The sequence below is a fragment of the Nylanderia fulva genome, unplaced genomic scaffold (assembly GCF_048542155.1).
Source record: "Nylanderia fulva isolate GAGA-0341 unplaced genomic scaffold, ASM4854215v1 Scaffold77_91711_551806, whole genome shotgun sequence".
In the NCBI taxonomy this organism is placed as follows: Eukaryota; Metazoa; Arthropoda; class Insecta; order Hymenoptera; family Formicidae; genus Nylanderia; species Nylanderia fulva.
Window position 1 is genome coordinate 162,086 of NW_028191134.1, and position 21,675 is coordinate 183,760.

The following is a 21,675-nucleotide window of genomic DNA, read 5'->3' on the forward strand; positions in this document are numbered from 1 at the left end:
TAAAGGATTGGTGTGTACTATAAGATACGGAGATTTGATATTTAAAGGATGTGTTTCACCATTGAATATTAAAAACTATAGCTCCAATACAAGTAATGAAGAGAAGATCAATGAGTCACTGTTGAATGAAAGTGTGTTACCAGAAAACTCTTTGGACTGCTTAGAAGAGGAGTTGGATCTCATTAGGGAGTATCTCTTTGAAGAAAGGTGTAAAATAAACCATAGAATTGGTAAATTAAGCATAGAAGTAGATCAGGGAATGTCAGAAGATGGAAATGATTTATGCAAATTTGTCATAAATTCCCTGAGACACACCACAGACATCCAAAAAATATCAGAAATGGTAATAACATACCTTTCTAGGCTATTCATCACATATTTCAAGAAGAAATACAGAATTTTAAATTATTTTGGTCCTCCAATGATTGATAACCTCAGCGAGGTCTTTTTTTGTGTTTTAGAAGATAAAAGCAAGCTCAGAGTTGTGAGGGATAGGAAGGGTATTATCGAGGTCTATCAAAATGAGAGGAAGGTAAGGTTTAGAAATAGTTCCGATAAATAAAAGAAAGGGTTGGTTTAATTAAGGTATATAATAAAACTTTATCTAGAGCACCTCATAGTAAATAGTGCAAGGTCCATCATTGATCAGGGATATCTCTAAATACTCCCCAAATATCCCGTTCTTAATTTTATCTACCCTGTACTTCTCCTTAAAGGTAGAAATGACCTCATCAAAAAGATTGTTTGCCCTACCTTTTATCTCAGCATTGTGAAAATCTGGCTTATTACCTTTAAAAGTCCCAAATAACGTAAATTGAGAGAGTATCAATATCTCATATTCCTTCTCCACAATATCTCTCTTCCAATTATCAAATAATTTCATTTTTAAAATCTTTTTAGTTGCCTTTTCTATATTTTCTATCCTTTCATTCTTTGTTATACCAACCAACAATACATACCCATTGTTTATCTCAGAGATTACCTCATCCTTGTGAGTTACCTTGGCGCTTTTAACTCTTTGAAGAATTACTTTCATTAAACTGGGATGGATAGCACAGGGAATAGAAGAAGAATTGAAGGATCTAAATAAAAAGCTTGAAAATCATTCCTCTAGGGATAATTTTAAATGGTTTACTTAAAAATAGCTTCCGATATTAAAAAGAGATACTTCTCCCTGATAATATCCAATCTGGAATTGTAAGTGTTATCACACATCACTTTCTCATCTTTACCAGAGAACATAACACCTCCAATGTATTTATCGTTCATTTTTCTAATCTCACATTTATAATCTTTAACCCATTCTTTAACACTCTCCATGTCTCTCTCTAAGACATAAACCATAAACTCACTTTCGCAAATCTTCTCTAATCCACTCAAAACCAAATTTTTAGATAATTTATGATCTCTCAACTTATCTCTGAGAATATCAAATAATTTATCTATAATCACTTCTTTCTGTTTCAGATACTCCATTTTATATTCAGATTTAATCTCACTTTCCTTTTTTATGTAGTCTAACTCCAATTCTCTCCTTTTCTTTTGGTAGTTCTTTAGAATCTCCTCTTTCCCCTGCTTTACTATCTTTGATTTCTCTATGTTATACTCCTCAAATCCTTTAACCAAAATCTCCTCAGCCTTCTCTTTAGCTTCTTGATTTATAAAGGAGATCATTCTCTCTACATCACTGTTACTTTCCATTCCAATTTTCACTTTGTTGTTAAAAAGGGCCTTTTTAAACAAAAATAGTGGAAACCAAAAAACTTAATTTTTATTGCTTCTTTCCAAGGAGTACAGTCTCTTTTTTAATAATCATTCCTATCAAAGTTAGACAAGTTCTAACTCTTTTCCTTCACTGTGTTATTCTAGCAATCAAAGAGATCCTCCCCTGGATGATTCTTGAGGAATTCTTGGAAGCATTTGAAAGGGAAGAAGAGTTAGTGAGGTTAATTGATAGAAGCAATGAGGAAGAGCTAAGGGAAGTGCTTGAATTCTTGCCAGAAAATAAAAAGGTATTGAAAAAGATGGTAGAGGTAATTGCAGAGAGAGGATACAAAAGTGTACCTTTCTTCAAGTTTGTTATTTCCCAGCAAAGAAAGGGAAGGTTCCAAGGGATAACCTCAAAGTATTTTCTAAATTTTTTTGGAATATTTCATGCTAGTTCTCTCTACAAACCTGAGATCTTTAACTGGGAAGGTAAGGATATAAAAGGTGAGCTATTTGACTATTCAGTGGATGACGTTCTACACTCTTTTAAGAATTATTCATTTGACTCTAATTATTATAATTTTATAGCCTCATTTCTATCTTTAAGTTTATTTGAGGTGGGAGCAGAGAAGAAAGATGGGAATGGAGAGATAGATCTAAAGATAGAAAATGTAGTGGAGAAGAAGGGAAATGAGGTGGATAAGATAATAAAAGATGCGATTTATATTATAAAGAGTTTAAAAATAGAAAATAGAAAGGTAAATTTTGTAAATAAGAACTTGGAGAATATAAAGGATAGAGAGGTGTTTATGTTTTTGTTTAGGGATGGAGTATTTAGAGATGCATTCTTCTTCATGGTCTATTTTTATTTTAAGGATCGTTTCTTCAAGTCAGAGATTTTGAAGAGAATGTTTGAATGTGAAGAGAAGTGGAATGAGTGGAGGAAAGGAGGATTTCCAAATGGTGTAGAGGTACTTAGAAAGATAAAGGATATAAAAAATGAGTATATTGGAAGTGGCATTGAAGTAAAGCAAGGAAAAGAATATGAGAGGAGGGATATTCCAAAATCTCATTTTTTTAGAGACTTTTTGGAGAGAAAGACTCAAAGAAAGGAGCTAGAAGGAATTTCAAGAACTTGGTATGAAAAAAGAGGAAGAATGTTTGGAGGGAGAGAGGGATAGGAAGATTTTACAGTTCAGGATATAATTTATATTTTAATAAATCAAAGAAAACTTCTTAAATACCCCGAAATCCTTTCAATATAAACCTATCCTACCATTGGTGACAAGAATCGATTAGTATATTCTTTTATCATTTTGATCAATGATTTAAGATGAAGTAAATTCTCTTTTCTAAAACAATCAAAGATGGATGAGATGCATTGTAACTCACTTTCATTCAATCCCTTCACTTTACATCTCTTTGTAAAATCATCGATGGTAAAAAGTGTATTGCTTTTAATTTCGCTTGAAAATGCTTTATAAATGTTATAAACATCATTTATATCAAAATTTAGGGTTGAGATGCACTCATCACCAAATTCAATACTATTTTTACATATATCATTCTCGCATTTACCATGGTTATGTATCTTCCTCAGATACTTTACGATTATTCTTTTAATTCTTAAAAGTTCCTGCCTCCGCTGATACTTCGATGACATGAAGTACATTCTTAGGAATCTTTTTTTCCTAGTGATGCTGAGGTCATTCTCTCCGTGATAGTTGGGATTAAAGTTTATATCTACTGATCTCTTGACAAGACTCAATTCACTAGTACTATTCTTCTTATTCAATACTTCTAAATAACATTGAAAGAACAGACCTATCACACAAATCATTAAAATAGAAATGTATCTTAACACTTTCATGGATATAATTTTTATATTCCAATTTACAAAGTGTGTTTTAAAAGGTTTATGTACCTTATAAGGAAAATACAATTTAATAGATTGATCCTACAAATAACTACACTTATAGAATATTGAAATATACTTTTCAATTCTTTTATAATAAACGTTAAGGAAGGGATAAATGGTACATCTAGATACCACATATTAACTGAAAGATAAAATGATTGGTTTATAGTAATAAGCAAATATTAATTAAAGTTATAATTTAAGTGTTAGATCTTTTATATGGTGCTTTTCAAAGGATTCTAATTCTAGACCTGAATATGAGAAAATATCCGTTGAAATGTAAAGTACCTATGAGCTCGAGTAAATAGCAACATATTTGGGAAATTGTTGTAAAGGACTATAAGAGCATTAATGAAGATACGCTTTAGAGAATGAAGATCATTTTGAAAGTGTGGGTTTAAATAAAGATTGAGTTTGTCTCATCTTCCATACAGAGAGTCTAAAGGTTTTTGATGTTGTAGATAAGATAACCATCTGCTCTTTACACCATCTCATAAAAAGGACCCTTAACTTAGAGTAAAGAAAACTCAAAATGAAGGATCCAATGTTACTCTTGAAAACGTATTTAGAAGAGCAAATTACGATAAAATTGAGAGATTATACGACTCTCAAAGGTAAATTATGCGGATTTGATGAACATATGAACGTGATTTTGTGTGAAAATGAAAAGTTTTTGTTTATAAGAGGTGAGAGTATCCTACTGGTAGGACAGGAGTAGAATTGAAAGGTAGAAAGAAATTTAATGTCTCTAGTAAGTACTTCTTGTTAATAAATAAGCATTCTCATTCTCACAATTCTAAGTTCTCCAAGGAGAGTATTTCATCAAATTCTTTTTTCTTTTCCACCATTAGCCCGAGGATTTTTTGGATTTTCTCCACAGAGAAGATACCTTTACCTTGTACGTTAACATTCTTCAGTTCCCTTTCTTTCTTCCCTAAAACAAAGGTTAAGGAGTGTTTAGATTCATAGGCTATCCTTATTTTCTTAGCCAAAGTATCAGAGGATTTATCCAAAACATTGATATTATAGTCGGAAAGTAGGGTTTTAACCTCATAAGAATATTCATCGCATAGGGACACTATGATTATTTGTTTTGGATTAATCCAAAATGGTAATTTTCCGCTAAAGGATTCAATGAGAATTGCTATCATTCTCTCTAAGCTTCCAAAAATAGCTCTGTGAATCATAACGGGTCTCTTCACCAACTCCTTTCCATTCTCATCTTTAATATAATATCTCAATCCAAACCTAATTGGAAGTTGAAAATCTAATTGGATCGTTCCACATTGAATATCTCTGCTTAGTGAGTCATGAAGAATTACATCAATCTTTGGTCCGTAAAACGCACCATCCTTCTCATTAACAACATATTTATATCCAAATTCTTTAAGAGAGTTCTTTAGAATTTCCTCAGCTTCATTCCATAGCTCAATCTCTCCAATGAACTCATCTGGTCTAGTCCCAAGTCTTAGCTCAAAAGAGAAATTGAAAAGCTCATAAACATACTTGAGAAAGTTGAGACACTCCATAATTTCACCTCCCACCTGATCCTCAGCACAGAAGATGTGGGCATCATCTTGTTGGAATCTTCTAACTCTGGTAAGCCCTGATAGCGTTCCACTCAACTCATTTCTGTGTAATACACCAAAATCAGCTAGTCTTAGTGGAAGATCCCTATAGGATTTGAGGATTTTCTGGTACAATAGACAATGGCCCGGGCAATTCATTGGCTTAAGAGCAAACTCTTCATTTTCCACTTTAAAAAGAAACATGTTCTTCTCATAAGCTTGAAGATGACCAGAAATCCTCCAGAGATCGGTGCTGTAAATATTTGGTGTGATAACCTCTCTAAATCCTCTTTTTCTATACTCTTTTCTCATAAAATCAATCAGAGTGTTATAGATAAAAGCGCCTTCAGGAAGGAAGAATACAGACCCCTTACTGAACTCATGGGTGAAAAACAAATCAGTTCCAAGCTTTCTATGGTCATTTTTCATTGCATTCTCCAAATTAATGAGATAATTATTTAATCCAGATTCGTTTGGAAACGAAATCCCATAAATTCTTTGTAAAGGATCATTGGAAGCATCTCCAAGGAAATAGGAAGAACTGTGTTTCATTATTTTGAAGGCCTTAACCATACCTGTGGAATGAATATGGGGACCTGAGCAGAAATCTACAAAATCCTCAAAGATGTAAACAGTGCTTCTTTCATCAACACTTCTGTTAATATAATAGCTTTTATATTTATTGTCTTTATACATCTCTAGCAGATCAGCTTTAGTTTTCTCCTTTCTGACAAACCTATGATTACCTTTTATTATTCTTCGAATCTCAATTTCCAATTTTTCATAGTCTTCCTGGTTTACAGGCCTCTCCATAGAAACATCGTAGTAAAACCCATCCTTCGTGGGTGGACCTGAGCTTAACTTGGAACCAGGAAAAACTTTAAGGATTGCTGCACCCAAAATATGTGCAGAGGAGTGCCAGAACACATGTCTTGCATCATCAGAATTAAAATCTAAAAACTCGATCTCAGAATCTTCCCAAATTGACTGAGACAGATCAGAGAGTGTACCATTAACTTTACAAGAAATTATATTATCTGGCAATTTATGGGTGTTCTTTATTTCTATGGGTGTTGTTCCTCTCAACTCCGTCCATTCAATAACTTCATCCCCACATCTTACTTTTACTTTCACTGACTGACCACTTGACATTTAAAGGGTCGTAATTTTTTTATTTCAACTTTACGTTATATTATTTGATACAGAGCTAATAGTTCCATAAAATTGACTGGTTTTACTTAAAGCTTTGCAGAAGGATCTTGTAATTCTAAACTAAAAAACCAACCAACTTACAAAAAATAGCAGCGGTGGGATTCGAACCCACGCCATCTTCCGATGAGTAGATCTTAAGTCTACCGCCTTAACCCCTCGGCCACACTGCCTCACCCAGCCCAAATTTAATGATATTTAAAGTATGTATGCATTGTTTTATGATACAAAGAGAAGATTAAGCCATCTCTCTGTAAATTAATAACAATAGATAATCTGCTCTTCCTTACATCTTTCTTACCTTAAAGAATTTTTAGTGGGTAACCCACAAATTGGAGATGAAGAGAGTGAAATTTGAAAATTTTAGAAGTAAAATAACGTTTTATACAAAACTACCGAAGAGAATAGAAAGTTATATGCCATTTTCGAACTTGATAAAGAAAAGAATAAAACTATTAAAAGCAATTGAGTCTAATTTAACAGATAGTAGAATATCAGAGATATTATCAGAAGAAGAGGATCTTTTATCGCATTTTTATTGCAGGATAGCATGCTCACAAGCTCTTTGGTCGTTAAATTGGTTTGTAAAATTTGAATCTGAGCTATTTAATTCTAAAATTGTATCTCTCCCTGATTATGAAATTCAAAATTTCTTTTTCAACGATTTTATTCCACATCTTACAAACATCAAGCTAGAAGAGAATACCTTGATCATAGATTCCAATAGTGAGTATTTATTCAATATATCTGCACCACAGCTTGTAATTTCTGATACTTCTTCCCGCAAAGATGAACTCAGAGTAAAGGTTTATTTTACCAAAGTATTGGATTTAGTGAGTAGGAGGAAGGTAAGAATAGAGAAAGGATATACAACTTTAGATAGTGAGTACATTAAATTTATAATTAAACATGAATACAGAAATTATCTGGAAAAAAGAATGTTAGATTTGTATCATAAAATGATTAAAATCAGCGATGAGAGATTACAAAAGATATCAAATGAGATATTTCATGTATCTAGAGAACCAACTGAGTCTCTAACGCTGGTAGAAATAGAGAAATATTCACCACCGTGTATGACAGGTATAATCACTAAAATGAGAAGAGAAAACCACTTAAAATACAACGATAGACAATCCCTAACGCTTTTTCTCAAGGAGGCTGGAATGAGTGTTGATGAATGTATAGGTTTTTTTAGAAATTCTTTTAAGGTCAATAAAATGGCCTTTGATAAGGAATACCTATACTCCATAAGACATAATTATGGATTAGAGGGAAAGAGAGCCAATTATCCCTGCCATAGTTGTAAAAGGATAATTGATAAGTCTAATGATAGAAATACCTTTGGATGTCCCTTTAGAAACAACTTAAATTACCTCAAAACCACTATTAAGGATTTTAATTTCTCCGATATAGAGGATCTCCTTAAAGGTGGACATTACCAAAAGGGATGTACTCTTTTCTTACAAGGATTGTTGGGACATGAACCGGATGGGTTTGTTACATCGCCAATGTACTTTTTTAAAACACTTAAAAATTCCAGTGTTGATACAGAAAAACAGGAGAAATAAAGGATATCCTCCATTTTCAATAATTCCCAGTTTCTCTAAGCTTCTATTTCCCTTTAAATTCCAGAAACAACAAGATGCCCATACCAAAAATTAAATGACAATGAAGGAGGAGTTAGCTCAGCTAAAGTTATATAATTCCCTAACAGGAAGAGAAGAGTTGTTGGTTACTAATGAATATAAGAAAATTAAGTGGTACATTTGTGGGCCAACTGTTTATGATTCGTCTCATATAGGACATGCTAGAACATACATATCATTTGATGTAATAAGAAGAGTGTTGGAGGAATATTTTGGATATGAAATTTTTTATGTTATGAATATAACGAATATAGATGACAAGATAATAAACAGAGCCAAGGAAATTAAAGATGCTGGTAATTCGCATTTTTGCCCTAATATTAAAGGGTTAGATATTAGAGAGGTTTGTGACACTTTAACAAAGTTTTATGAGGAGGAATTTTTCAAGGACATGAGAGATTTAAATATCAAAAACCCAACGATAATAACTCGAGTAACTGAATATATGGACAGAATTGTCAATTACATTGAAGAATTGATTAAGAAGGGGTATGCTTATGAATCAAATGGAAGTGTATATTTTGATACAAGTAATTATAGGGAAAGAGGATTTGAATATCCAATTTTTGTGGATGAATCTGCCATTAGAGAGTCTGAGGAGACAGGAGAGAAGAGAAACGTTGCTGACTTTGCGCTTTGGAAAAGCAAGGATGAGGATTCTTCTTTTCACTCGCCTTGGGGACGGGGAAGACCTGGATGGCACATAGAGTGTAGTGTTATGGCAGGAGATATCCTGGGGAGCAAGATGGATATTCACTCGGGTGGTGTAGATTTAAAGTTTCCACATCATGAAAACGAAATAGCGCAGAGCCAGTCTTATTTTGATAGCAAGGAATGGGTCAAGTATTTTATACATTCAGGACATCTTCACATTGACGGATGTAAAATGTCAAAATCTTTGAAGAATTTTGTTACCATTAGGGAGTTTCTCAGAGAATATACTCCAAGGCAGATAAGAATAATGTTTTTAAATTCAAAGTGGCATGGTTTAATGAATTATACCAAAGAAATGATGAAATATGCCATTTCTCTTGAAAACAAAGTCTTTACCTTTTTATCAATCGCCAAGTCCTTGTTATCTCATCCAAGAGATAATTCAAACCCTAAAAATCCATCTTTGGATAAATCTACCATTGAATATTTAGAATTGATTAAATCTAGAGTTCACACTCACTTGTGTAATAACATAGACACATCTTCTACCATTCTATCACTCACCGATTTGATAGATTTTCTGAATCCAAGGTTAGAGAATCTCAGTTTTGAGACTATCATTGAGTGTAAAGTGTATTTGGAGAGAATTTTAAAAATTTTCGGTATTTTAAATGCTGAGAAGATAGAATCTAAGGGATCTTTAGAAGATGAAATTGTTGGATTACTTTGTGAGTATAGAAAGGGTATAAGAAGGCTGTGTAAGGAAAAGAAAGGTTTTAAGGAGTTTTACATTTTGAGTGATAGATTAAGAGATGATCTTAGAAGGTATGGGTACATTTTAGAAGATAAGGGTGATGATTCGATTGTTAGAAAGGATTTGAGTGGTTGAAATAAAGCTTTTCTTTTAATTTTACTTTCCCTTTAAAAATTTTGAAAAAGAGAGACCCTTGGATGACAGTTCAAAACAAAGTGAATGCTCCGTTTACTTTACCACTCACGAAGATACAAAGTTACACACAACTAGTGCTTGAGTTAAAAGAAATACAAAACAAGAGTGATAAACCCATTATTTCCACAAAGTATGTCGATGAAATAATTCCCTATAACATTCTTAACGAAAAGATAAAAAGGTTGGGTTCCTATGTAGAGATAGTAAGAGATAGGTTTGATATTGAAGAGATAATAAATGGATTTCAGCAGAATGTTTTAAAAGAAAGACTTTTTGGTGTAGAACAGGAGATTTTCGACTTTTTTGACAAGGAGGTAGATGAAAAGATCAGAGAAGTGAAAATAGAAATTGAAAACAAAGCCCTTATGAATAAGAAAGTTAGTTTTGGTGATTTTAGACATTTAGAAGGCCCTTTTAATATAAAATATTTTTCGAGTTCTCTCCTTAAAGAGGTGTTTAACTTCTTAGTAGACCAGAACAATAAAAAAGAAGTTGTGAGAAAGGGAAGCATCTCTTCACATCCCTTCCATTCGGAGATTTGCTTTTTGGAAAGACAGTTTTTAAATTTCATTGATAAATTTTTAAGAGAGAACTTCTCCTCCTCTTCAAATTTGGAGACCTTTGAGGTCAAGCTGAAAGACTTTGTTAGATTGAGGTACAACAAAGAGGAGTATAACATAGAGGTGTATGGTAATAGGTATATTTATGCTGAGATATATATCTATTACAGGATAGGTATGGTAGATAGGGCTGTATCTCTTGTAGATGAGAATCTATCCTTTTTAAACAACTTCGATTCGAAGTTTAGGAACTTTGGAGATCTCCTAAAGGAGTATTTAATTAGAGGAAGTGTGGTTAGAGGTACATTTCCTTTATTTGGAGAGGATGGGAGTGTTTTAGGACAAATTGATAAATTCAAGCTACTTCTTTATAAGATTATTTACAGATATGAGGTATCTAAGAGTGATGGATTTGTGATATCTACAATAGAGGATTTTCTATGGTATCAACTTATAAATATAAACGATGAATATACCAAGGAGAAGATTTTGGGACTTTTTAAAGGATACAAAAATAGCACGGGTGGATTATTAGCAAATATTTTGTGTAAGAGGTATGATAAAGCAGTAGAAATCATTTATAAAGAAGATTTTAACATCTATGAATCCTTCTATTTAATGAAGGAGCTATTAAAGAGAGATAAGAGGAATATAAAGTACTTTATAAATGTCTTATTTACGGTTGTAAAGGAATTTAAAGGTGTTGATAGAAAGATAGAGTGTATAGAATATTTAAAAGAGTATCTAAGTAGGGGAGAGTATGTAAATATAGTGGCCAATAATATTGTGAAACGTGAAATCTATGATATTTTAGGATTAGTGGATCAAAATTGTGTTTCTATTGATAAGGATGTAGCTAGGAGAGTGGGAGAAATATTAAAGGATAGAAACGATACGGGGAAATTGCTAAAATTGTATTTCTTATTTGATAATGATGAAATGATCCTAAAAATCTTGAATGAAGAGTTGATTGGAAGTATTTTAAGAGATGATCTGAAGAGTGGCATTGGAGAAGGAGCCACTAAGTACGATAGGGTGATGGAGTATTATGAACAGAGGGATACCTCTGTGGAATGTAAAAAAATGAAAATTTTAAAGGGGTTTTTATGTTTTAAGAGGTCTGTGGATGAGACACATCTAAGAAGAACAGTTCTTTTTAACAAAGATTTGGATTTAAAATTACTAGGAGAGATGAGACAATGTGTTGAAAGGATTGTTGTACTTGCAAGCGGTGTTGTTAAAAGAGTTGGTAATAGAGTAATGGCTAGAGAGTTATTTGATCTGTGTGGTGTGCTAGATTTAAGTGATGAGTGCACCATTGCAGTTGAAGATGAGTTGGTCTACTTACTGTAAGGGTGAGAAAGGGATTTTCAAGAAATTTTAATTAAACTTTAATTTTGCCCTGTCAGAGATATTTCTCTGTCTTTTTAGCTTTAAATGTTTTGATTCCCAGTGCTATAACCGAGACAAGCCCTGAAATAAGAATGATACCCAAGAGAACATTCGTCCCAGGTATGGTAATGAGCTATTATATCACCTAAAATGATGTGAGAGTCTTCAATGGTATCATGGATATACTCGACCCTATTATTTAAGCTATTAATTCTATTAGACATTTCCTTTAACATCAAATTTAAGTTCTCACCTCCCATCTCTTCCAAGTTCTTTTGGATCTTCTTCATTTTTTGTTGCTGGTGTACCATCTCTTGGATGGTGTATTTGAGGTTATAGCTAATAGGTGATCCAACAGAAAAACCAATTATCTTTTTCATGTATTCTATAAAATGTTCTAGATTTGCTATAAGATGTCTCACCTCTGAGTCGGTGTGATTTACCTCATCAGACATTCGTGGCTGAGAAAGCGGTAATCCTGAGAATATCTCCTTTGGGTCGTATTCATCTGTTTCTATCCTCTTGTTTAAACGCACCTCTCTTAAGGTAAAGTGTTTATCTGAGGGTATTTTATCGTACTTGGTGGATATAGCAAAGTATTTACCCTTAGATCTATCCCCTAGAAGAGAAGCATCCATAAACCTTAAATTATCGTATAAAAGTTGTTCTCCACTATAAATCTCTACTTTGAAATTGTTATGTGTTGATATAACCTTAACCCTTAATTCCTTAATATTTTTGAATCTTTCCGGGTTAATAGAATCTCTTAATACTATTACATCTTCCATATCGTGGAAATCGTACATCCCTTCATTGGCACCAAGTGCTATTTCTATATACTTACCCAAAAATTCCAATCCAGCCATCATACCTCTAAACTCACTGTGTATTCCACTAAAATTAGCATTTTCTAGCTTATCAGTAGAGTACCACATGTAGATACCAGCATTTTGTGGAAAGATTAGATCTATCTCATTGAAACTAAATTCAAAACTCCATTCATCATAAGGGTTGGGGATATTAAATGCAATTAATGAGTTTCCATCGATAGAATTTTTCATTATCACTTCATTTTTGTGAATTTTAGCTCTTTTTAGAGTTAAAGTTTTGTGGTTCATAGAATTATTATCAAATCCAAATTCATTCATCTTTTCCTCTATGTATTTAGAGTATACCAATCCTATAAATAAAATACACATCCAATCCACCATTTCCATTTATTGTTTCTATTCCCTCACCTTTTAAGGTCAATATGAAACACATCTAAAACGAATAATAAAGTGTTGAAGAATACATTTTTAAAGGTGCTATCATCCTGAAACATTGTTGTGGTTTAATTAAAAATCCTTATTCCGCACTTCTTACCCTACGTTTAACAATCCCCTTATAAATTCTCTCCTTTAGCACTCCTTCTATTCTAAGCGAGGGTTCAATCCTCTCCAAAATTGTCTTAGCTTTAAAAAAGTCAAATTTTCTGAGGAAATAGAAAAGTCTAAAAATTTCATTTTTTATAAATCCACTCCTCAGAAGTAGTGGATTTTCCTCTAAAACCCTAACTTTTGAAATAAAAGAAAGATAAAACCTCTCTTCTAACAAATCATCCTCAAATAAAACACATAAAATACAAAGAATGTTCTCTACATCACCTATTCCATTGAAATAACAATCTTGGAGCACTCTAAACCCAAAAATGAAATCCATCTCTTTGTATCCCAGAATTCCAAACTCTTTCAGAATCCTTAAAATATTTCTATCTTCAAGGTTACTAAAGAATTTTACATTCTCCATGTAATACTCCTTAGATACCTCATATTTTCCCTTTCTTATAAGCCATAACAATTTAAATACAACATCCTCAGTATCCTCACTTTCATTTAGAATAAAAAATTTGAACTCCAAATACTTCCTCTCTACAACATCCGGATTGATTCTCTTAAGATAATCCAAAGTCTCTATAAAAGAGGTATGCCTCTCCTCTCTGATTATAGAAAGAACTTTTTGTAAATAAAAATCCATTCTGTTCACAAAAACCCTCTTTAAGTCAACAGAATTATAAAACAAGCTGTCTTTCTTCCTCAGTACCTTAGAGATAATTCTTAAACAATTGATAATTTTATCAAAGTAGTTTATGTTTATGTTCTTAGTGTATAATCCTAGTAAAGAGAGATACCCTTTGACTTTCTTGGTTTCATCCTCCTCTCTTTCTATGAATCTATAGATCTCCTTTTCCTTCTTGCCAATATCTGGGATTTCTAAAATCTCCTCAAGAGTGGGATCTTTAAGAACAGCTTTACTTTCAAAAACTACTTTTTTGATATCTACGTGTTCTATAACTCGTTCCTCATCCCTTCCATACCTCTCTAAGGATCTGTTTATTTTACTTTTTAAAGAAGATGTGATCTTCTTCTCTTTCAAAATCTTCTCAAAAAACTTCCAAAGATATGGTGGAAGACCTCCCCTTAACACATTTTGATATTTCTTAAAATTCTTAATTAAAGATTCTAAATCCTTTGCATTAAAATCCTCCTCTAAATTTAGCACTTCAAGACGAAGATCATTCAGCTTCTTTTCCTTATTACTAATTTTTACTTCCTCCTCCGAAGAGTATTCCTCTATTGGTTGTGACTTAACCTTCTTGACCTCCTTATTCTCCTCTTCAATGCTTTTGAAAAACTGTGACATTTCCTTCTTCCAAAGGGAGGGCCACCTAAAAAGCAATTTACAAAACTTTTAAAACTTTTGCATTTAGGGAGGGCTAGGGAAATGAAGTTTGTGGCTTTCTTTATTGTTTGCATTACTGGATTGGAACAGGTGCTGTTTAGAGAACACAATATTGAACGATCACTGGAAATGTTAAAAGATTCTACTGAACCTTTAGACCACATATATCTTTATTTTATAAACAGAGTATTTATAGGTGATGTTAAAACCTCTTTATTGCATCTATTTGCATCTAAAGACTATAACTCTGATTATTATAGTATGATAGTGGCTTATAGCTCTTACTTTTCTATTATGCTGAAATGTAACTATGAAGAGGTAGCCAGATTATATCTACAGGTGGCTACTAAGGTGTTTGAGAGATACACCAGGAATAAGAGCGAATTTAAAACCAAGAGAATGTTTGAAGATATAATAAATGAAGATAAATTGTACGATACTATAGAACATGTGATAAATTTGGTAAATAGTGGGGATAGAAAAGCAGAGAGTGTGTTTATAGACATAATAAAGAGTGGTAGATTGAATCCATCTGATAATTTGGATATTTTAAAATTGTTAGCAGAGAGAGGCAGTGAAAAGGCTATGGGAATATTAGGAGAGGTATATTTTGAGGGAATTGGTGTTGAGAAGTGTTACAACACAGCAATGCATTATTTTACAGAGGGTGTTACCAAAAGGGACCCTACCTGCTACACAGGGATGGGAAAGATTTTTCTTAGTGATGAATATAAAGACGTCATCATGGCCAAAAAGTACTTTGAAGAAGGTTCCAAGAGAGGATCACCAGAAGCAGATTATCAACTATTCCTCTTTTACAAGAAAATTTATAAAACTGAGGAAATGGGGATGGGTTATCTTATCTCAGCAGCAAATAAGGGATATCTGCCAGCTATTTACAGTTATGCGCTTAAGATTGTAGATAAGGGGAACTACAAACTATCTATAATTTACCTAGCAGCTATTTGTGATTATAGTGAGGATTTGAGTACCCTACAATACAAAGCCGAGAAACATTTTATAAAGGGTGACTATAAGACTTCACTTTTTTATCTTTTACTGTCCTGTGAAATGGGATCTTCTTATTCAATTCAAAACGCACTTTTCCTTCTAGAGAGATATAAAGGCTTAATTGAAAATCAAAACCAAAAAATCTTTGAAATGAACAAAAGATTAACGGATATGGGCTATAAATCACATTTAGTTGGATTGGGAGATTGCTACTTTTATGGAATAGGTGTCAATAAGTCTTACGAAGATGCCTTTGCCTTTTATCTTTCATCTTCCTTGAATGGATCGCCAGAGGGATTCTACTCCCTCAGTTACATGTATGAGCACGGTTTAGGATGTGAGAAAAGTTACTACAAATCATTAGAGTACATATATAAAATGGGAGATAAAGAGAAGGACTCTTACCTGTTTGTTTGGTACTTAATTATAAAAATCGTTATAAAATCCACACTTTCATACATCATTGATTGGAGAACATTTCTTTCTTTAATTCTTTGTCTTGTCTTTTCTTTGATCTTTCTTAAATTCAGAGAACCCAAGGAAAAGAAGGAATAATTCTAAATAAAGTTGATATTTTGACTAAAAAGATACTACCATATACCATTTTATAATGAAGGGAAATCTTAACTATGAAAGACTTTACTTACTGTTAGGAGATCATCTTGTGGATCTTTTACAAAGTAAGCTCTATATTACTTCGTACCAAGAAATTTTTTATTATGTGATAGAGGGTGACAGTAAATATCAAGTGATCAGAGATGGTAAAGGTGGATATCATTGTTCCTGTAATTTTCAACTTTGCTGGCATGTACTGAGAATATTCCTAGATGAAGGTAACATTGAATATAAGAACTTTTTTTAACGAATTATAGCACACTCTGCCCTTCATCCCCAGGTACTATAAAATGACATAACCACTCCCTATCCTATGCATAACCAAATAAAAAATAATTTAACTTTTTATTTCAATTTAAAGACTTTCTCTCCTCCGTACTTCTCAACCCACCTGGAGTATCTACCCTTACATAGATCCTCTCCTTTACCTTCACATGCTAAACATTCCTTAAGAATTTCAATTACTTCATTCTCATCATTACACACTCGTTCTACACATACAATATTGTTAAAATCATTCATCCATTTCTTCACCATTTCTTTTCTTACTCTTTCAAACTCATTGCCAAATCTCTCATCCTTCCTAAACTCTATGAAATATCCTCTTTGCAATAAACCTTTACTCCTTAAAATGCAGATCAACTCATTAAAGTTTTTGCTACTAAAAGGTGAATCGCATGCTATATCCTCTATCTTTCTATTTATGGAATTTAAAACTTCTCGAAGAGCTTCCTCACTAACTCTAAACTCTTTGTAAAGATGAATAAAAAAATCCAAAAATTTTTCAAATTCTTTAAAACTCTCAATTGCTAGAATCAGATATCCTTCCAAAAAGGGTCCTATCATTAACCTCTTACTTTTTATTTCTTTATCTATATCTTCTATCACCCTCTTTCTCTCCTCATCATCCATAGATGTAAACCCTTCTATCAACATTTTAATGTGATCCATAGTTTTGTCATCTAACTCAATATAACTTTCTCTATAGCTAACACCCGCTTCTCTACCACTATTTTCTTCATTATTTTCCTTTACTAGGCTTTCTACCCTTAAATTACCAAAGATATTCTTACTCGTATTAACAACTACAGGTTTTTCCTCTTTCCACTCATTTCTTCTCTTCTCTAATACATCCATTATCATAAATTTGATTCTCTTATCAAAGACGCCCATAATAGATTCTAATTTACCACATACTTCATCAACAATACTTACCTTTCCACCTTTAACAATTCTTTCCCCGCAATTCTCCACCAAAAAACAAAGAGTTTCTACATTTTCTGAATCGTTCATATCCTTAAGAAGCGAGTTTATACAAGTGTTGATAATCTTAAAGTTAATTATCTTGTAAATGTACATCAATGCTAGGAATCTAACCGTTCCTAATGTTCTACTTTTTATGGTTGACTTCTCTATTTCATTCTCCTGTGCTACGTCATCCAAGGTAAGTCTTTCGCTAAAGGATAGCTCTGCTAGGTTAACATTCGTTATGTTTCTAGACCACTTTTCTTTGTTCTCAAAGGTGTTTTGACACTCCTTTAAAACAGTGCAGAAAAACACCGTTTTCCCCTCTCCCGACTTTTCATTTTCAATCCTAAACTCATTGCAAAGTTGCTGAAGAAGGTAAGCATAAAGCTTAACAAATGGGGGTTCTGAGATCGCTTTGTTAAACAAAATCAAAGCCATTTGTTTCATATCTTCCAGATTGTATATTCTCATTTTCTTTATGTTCCTTATCACATCCTCGGAATTATCCCAAGAAATTCGATTTAACTCTAACCTAAACCTAGAGACCATATCATCCCTGGATCTTCTTTCCACTCTTCTCAACACCTTCTTCTCCTTCTTGAAGATAGAATTATCAATATTTAACTGAATTTCACTTCTCTCCTGAACATGGAATATCTCCTCTAAAGTATACTTAAACACCTCCTCGTTATAGAAAGGATCTTTCTTTCCACTCTTTTTCCTTTCTACCCTTTCCTCTACCTTCTCTTCTATCTCAACTTTCTCCATTTCCTTTTCTTCTTTATCTAACTCCTCTTCTACTTCTCTCTCCATTTCTTTTATCTCTCCAATCTTTTCATCTATTTCAAAATCCTTTTTCTCTATAAATTCTTCAATATTTTCTTTAATGTTCTCTTTGCAAATATTCTCCTCTTCTATTCTCTCTCTCAACACATTCTTAACTATTTCCTTTTCATTCTTCACCTCCAACTCAATCTCGTCCAATTTAACATTTTGTATACCTTCAGCAATGTCTCTTACTTCATCTGAACTATCCTCCATTTCATCTAACATCTCTTTAGTAATAACCATTCCATTTGGTAAAACTAACCCAACATCCTTATTTATATTCTGTTCCTTAGGTACTTCGATATGCTCTATAGTAACAGGTGGGGCACTTTTTGTTCTATAAAAGAATTCATCTCTTAATCTTGATATTGGTCTTTCTATAACAAATAAGAATTTGCTAGGTTTATGTATAATCCTTTTCACTATCATTCCTTTTTTCCCTTTTTTTTTGTATTTATGGGTTTTAATTTTTTTAAGTTTTGGAACGGTGCAATCAATCACAAAAGCTTCTTTTCAATTGTAAGAAAAGAACACGAAATCATCAAACCACGTTTCAAAGGCAAAGAATTTAATTAAACCATCACAACTTCTTTTTTGCAACTTGTTTAGAATACAAGAGGTATCCTATAAGACCTAAAGAGACAATAAAGAACATCCAGATGAGTTTATGAGACTTTGAAGATCTCTCTCCTCCAAGAGCATCCCTGTGGTCACTAGAAAACTCAAGAATTGAAGTTCTAACCCCAAAGAATTTATATGATGATGATCCTTCTGTATTAGAAGCAGATATCCCCAAAAAATATCCACTTCCCATTCCAGGATCATTAACTCTGTAAATCTCCTTGAAGGTAGTATCTTTACCTGTGGCCAAATACACTTTAAGAATATTGGAGTCACTCTCAATTCTGATAGTACACTTAGTTTTATAAATGCTATTTGATAGATGGTGAGGTGCTTTGAGTATGTTCAGCCCATCTACATTGCTGTTATAACGAAGATTATTACCATACACAGCACCAATGAACGGAACCTTTTGGTCGTTAAGTTTTGAATTTTTTTTTAAATTCACTGCTACCAACAAACCATCGAAATCCTCTTTCCTACCAAAACACGTCCCCTTCTCAAAGTTAGAATCTCTTGTTAAAAAGATGCCAAATCCATCCCCCTCACTCATACCCTCTGTAGGTGATATTTCAAACCTGACATCAATTCTAAACTTATTACTTGGTAAAGATGACTTAGTGATCATGGCACCGTATGAATCCTTTCCTTCAAAGCATAATTGTACAAATGTTTGGTGACCAGAGTACGTTACTATAGTCCTATCACCAAAAAAATTAACTCGGTGGTTTTTACCATTCTCACCCGTTGCTGGTGAAAAGACACTCAGATCCTCTCTAAGCTGTACAGCTATTTTTAAAAGTACCTCCTGTACAAAAAGTAGAAAAGGTAAGACTTTCATTTTTCTTGAGGGTGTTTTTTGTTATTTTATAAAAATTTTTGAATTCTTTTTACATTCAAAGATCCCCCTAAAAATGACAACTAAAGTCAAAGCAGTAGATTTGAGGGAAAGGAGTATTGAAGAGCTAGAAGTAACAATAGGGGATTTAAAGAGTGTACTTCTAAATTTGAGACAACAAAAGAGCTCAGGTGTATCTAAAGGAAATGAGATTAGGAAGGCTAGAAAAGATATAGCTAGAGCAATGACAATTTTCACTGAAAAAAGGTACCAAGAAGAAGCATCCAAGCATAAAGACAAGAAGTACCTACCAAAGGATCTAAGACCCAAGTTAAATAAAGCTAAGAGAATGGCATTAACCCCTAAACAACTCAATAAAAAAGTTTTTAGGGTTAAGAAGAGAGAAATGAAATACCCCAAGGTTTACTTTTCCTATTCCCAATAAATTTATTTAATCTTTGACTCTGTCTCTGTGGTCACTTCCCTTTTATAAACCAAGTCTTCAAATTCATGTCCAAGCTCCAGAACATCCCTCTTTTTCATAAAATTTTTAAATTTTGAAGAGAGTTCTAAAATTAGGGCGCTACACTTTCCTTTATCATTTTCTATTTCTATCATTTCCATTATTTTATTGACACATTCTACAGTTCTTTTACTTTCTCTTCTGTTTAAATGTACTCTAGAAAGATTCTTATAAATGAAATAAAAATGAAGAATTACCCTCATATTAACAGTACACTCCCTATCCTCATCATTTTCTTTATAGCAATCCTCAGCTTTAACACCTTCTAAAACGCTAAAAATAACCTCCAAAAATTCACGTCTGATCCTCTCCTTTAAAGATCTAAAAATCAAATTAAAAATTAAATGTTCAGATCCAAACCTTAAATCCATTAAAGCGAAGTGACTAACAATAAGATCACAATATCTCCCTATACCCTGTATTATATATTTACCATAAAGTATAACAATATCTCTTATACCACTGCTATTATTACATGTATTATAGTATAATAAATATGGAATACTCTCCTCTGGTAGTATGCACCTATAATTAGTACCAATTAGTATTAATTTGTAAGATATCTTAGATATCTCCCTATTTCTATGTAAAATTAATGCTAAGATATTTTTATATTCCATTGATATTAAAGAAAAGTAAAAATTACCAATTTCGCCACTCTCAACACTACTTATCGCATTACAATTTAATCTATCACTTCTCTTTAAATACCTTTTAAAGTACTTTAATATTTCAATTATTAAAATTTCATTTTCTATAAAATTTAACCCCTTTAAAACCTCTTTTAAGGTGGTTTTATATTCCAAAGATAGCTTTGGGTAGAAATTTAAAAAGTAGATCAAAGAGAGATGAAAATGCAAGTTGTTTCTATCATTATCCAATAATTCTTTAAATTTAAGGATACCAAATGATCCTAAGATAACCAGTTTATAGCTCTTATTATCTTTTAAGTATTCGTTAAATATCCTATAAAATATCTTATAGCACCCTAAGAGAGAGAGTAACCTGCCACACTTCTTAACATAAAATTCATAATTTATAAATTTTAAATTAAAACTTACCAATCTATCTCTCAACCCAATGCTAAAATCACACATTTTATAAATATTAATTATTATGGAGAGAATATCGTTAAAGAATTGAATATTTCTCTTTTTTATGAGCAAATTTTCATTTTCCAGTAGAATGGAGCATATCTCTAACTCTAATCCCTTAAATTTGCTACCTTTACACTTTGAATAACTCTTTAGCAATTTGGAGACATTAAAATTCAAATTTAAATTTTTTATAAATTCTAAAATTGGTAAATTCAAGTATTTTGATATTTTCTTATCCTCCAAGCTGTAAAAGATCTTAGAAAAGGTTAGAATTATTTCCTTCTTTATAAAGAAATGGTCAGATAAGAAAGTTATGTTATCAGAGAGTGGTGATATAGAATTATTATTTAAAATGGTATCTTTGTAGTATATCTTCCTGTAACATTCTATCTTTAATATCTTATTTAAGTTAAAATGTGACATTACAAACTTTCTTATCTCCCTATCTCTAAGATAGCTAAAATAAATATAAAATATTTCACCAATTCTATTCTTATCGTAGATATAGCTTAAAGATTTAATAAAAATCTTCTTTTTAAGGGATGAGCTATCACTCTCCTTAAAAGT

General features: G+C 32.4%; 2 protein-coding genes and 1 non-coding gene across 3 annotated transcripts; 1 reads left to right on the forward strand and 2 right to left on the reverse strand.

Annotated features, from left to right (window-relative positions):
* Window positions 1–604: 604 nt before the first annotated feature.
* On the reverse strand, window positions 605–1,036 carry Dtd (D-aminoacyl-tRNA deacylase). The gene has a single exon (XM_085490194.1). It carries the CDS (start codon window positions 1,034–1,036, stop codon window positions 605–607), a length of 432 nt encoding a protein of 143 aa, XP_085346320.1.
* A 5,456-nt stretch (window positions 1,037–6,492) lies between these two features.
* On the reverse strand, window positions 6,493–6,575 carry TRNAL-UAA (transfer RNA leucine (anticodon UAA)). The gene has a single exon. It is a non-coding gene; the product is annotated as a tRNA-Leu (tRNA).
* A 2,194-nt stretch (window positions 6,576–8,769) lies between these two features.
* On the forward strand, window positions 8,770–11,567 carry LOC146719401 (uncharacterized). The gene is made up of 4 exons (XM_085490195.1): window positions 8,770–9,530; window positions 10,385–10,515; window positions 11,029–11,289; window positions 11,512–11,567. Exons 1-4 carry the CDS (start codon window positions 8,770–8,772, stop codon window positions 11,565–11,567), a joined length of 1,209 nt encoding a protein of 402 aa, XP_085346321.1.
* Window positions 11,568–21,675: the final 10,108 nt, after the last annotated feature.

What these genes read in the sequence shown, in the direction of transcription:
- Dtd (XM_085490194.1), bottom strand. Translation starts at nt 1,036, where the DNA reads ATGAAAGTAATTCTTCAAAGAGTTAAAAGCGCCAAGGTAACTCACAAG.
- LOC146719401 (XM_085490195.1), top strand. Translation starts at nt 8,770, where the DNA reads ATGGCAGGAGATATCCTGGGGAGCAAGATGGATATTCACTCGGGTGGT. An exon ending in TAGAGGAAGTGTGGTTAGAG is followed by an intron (nt 10,516 to 11,028) that starts GTACATTTCCTT and finishes ATGATATTTTAG; the next exon opens with GATTAGTGGATCAAAATTGT. An exon ending in GAGGGATACCTCTGTGGAAT is followed by an intron (nt 11,290 to 11,511) that starts GTAAAAAAATGA and finishes GTGGTGTGCTAG; the next exon opens with ATTTAAGTGATGAGTGCACC.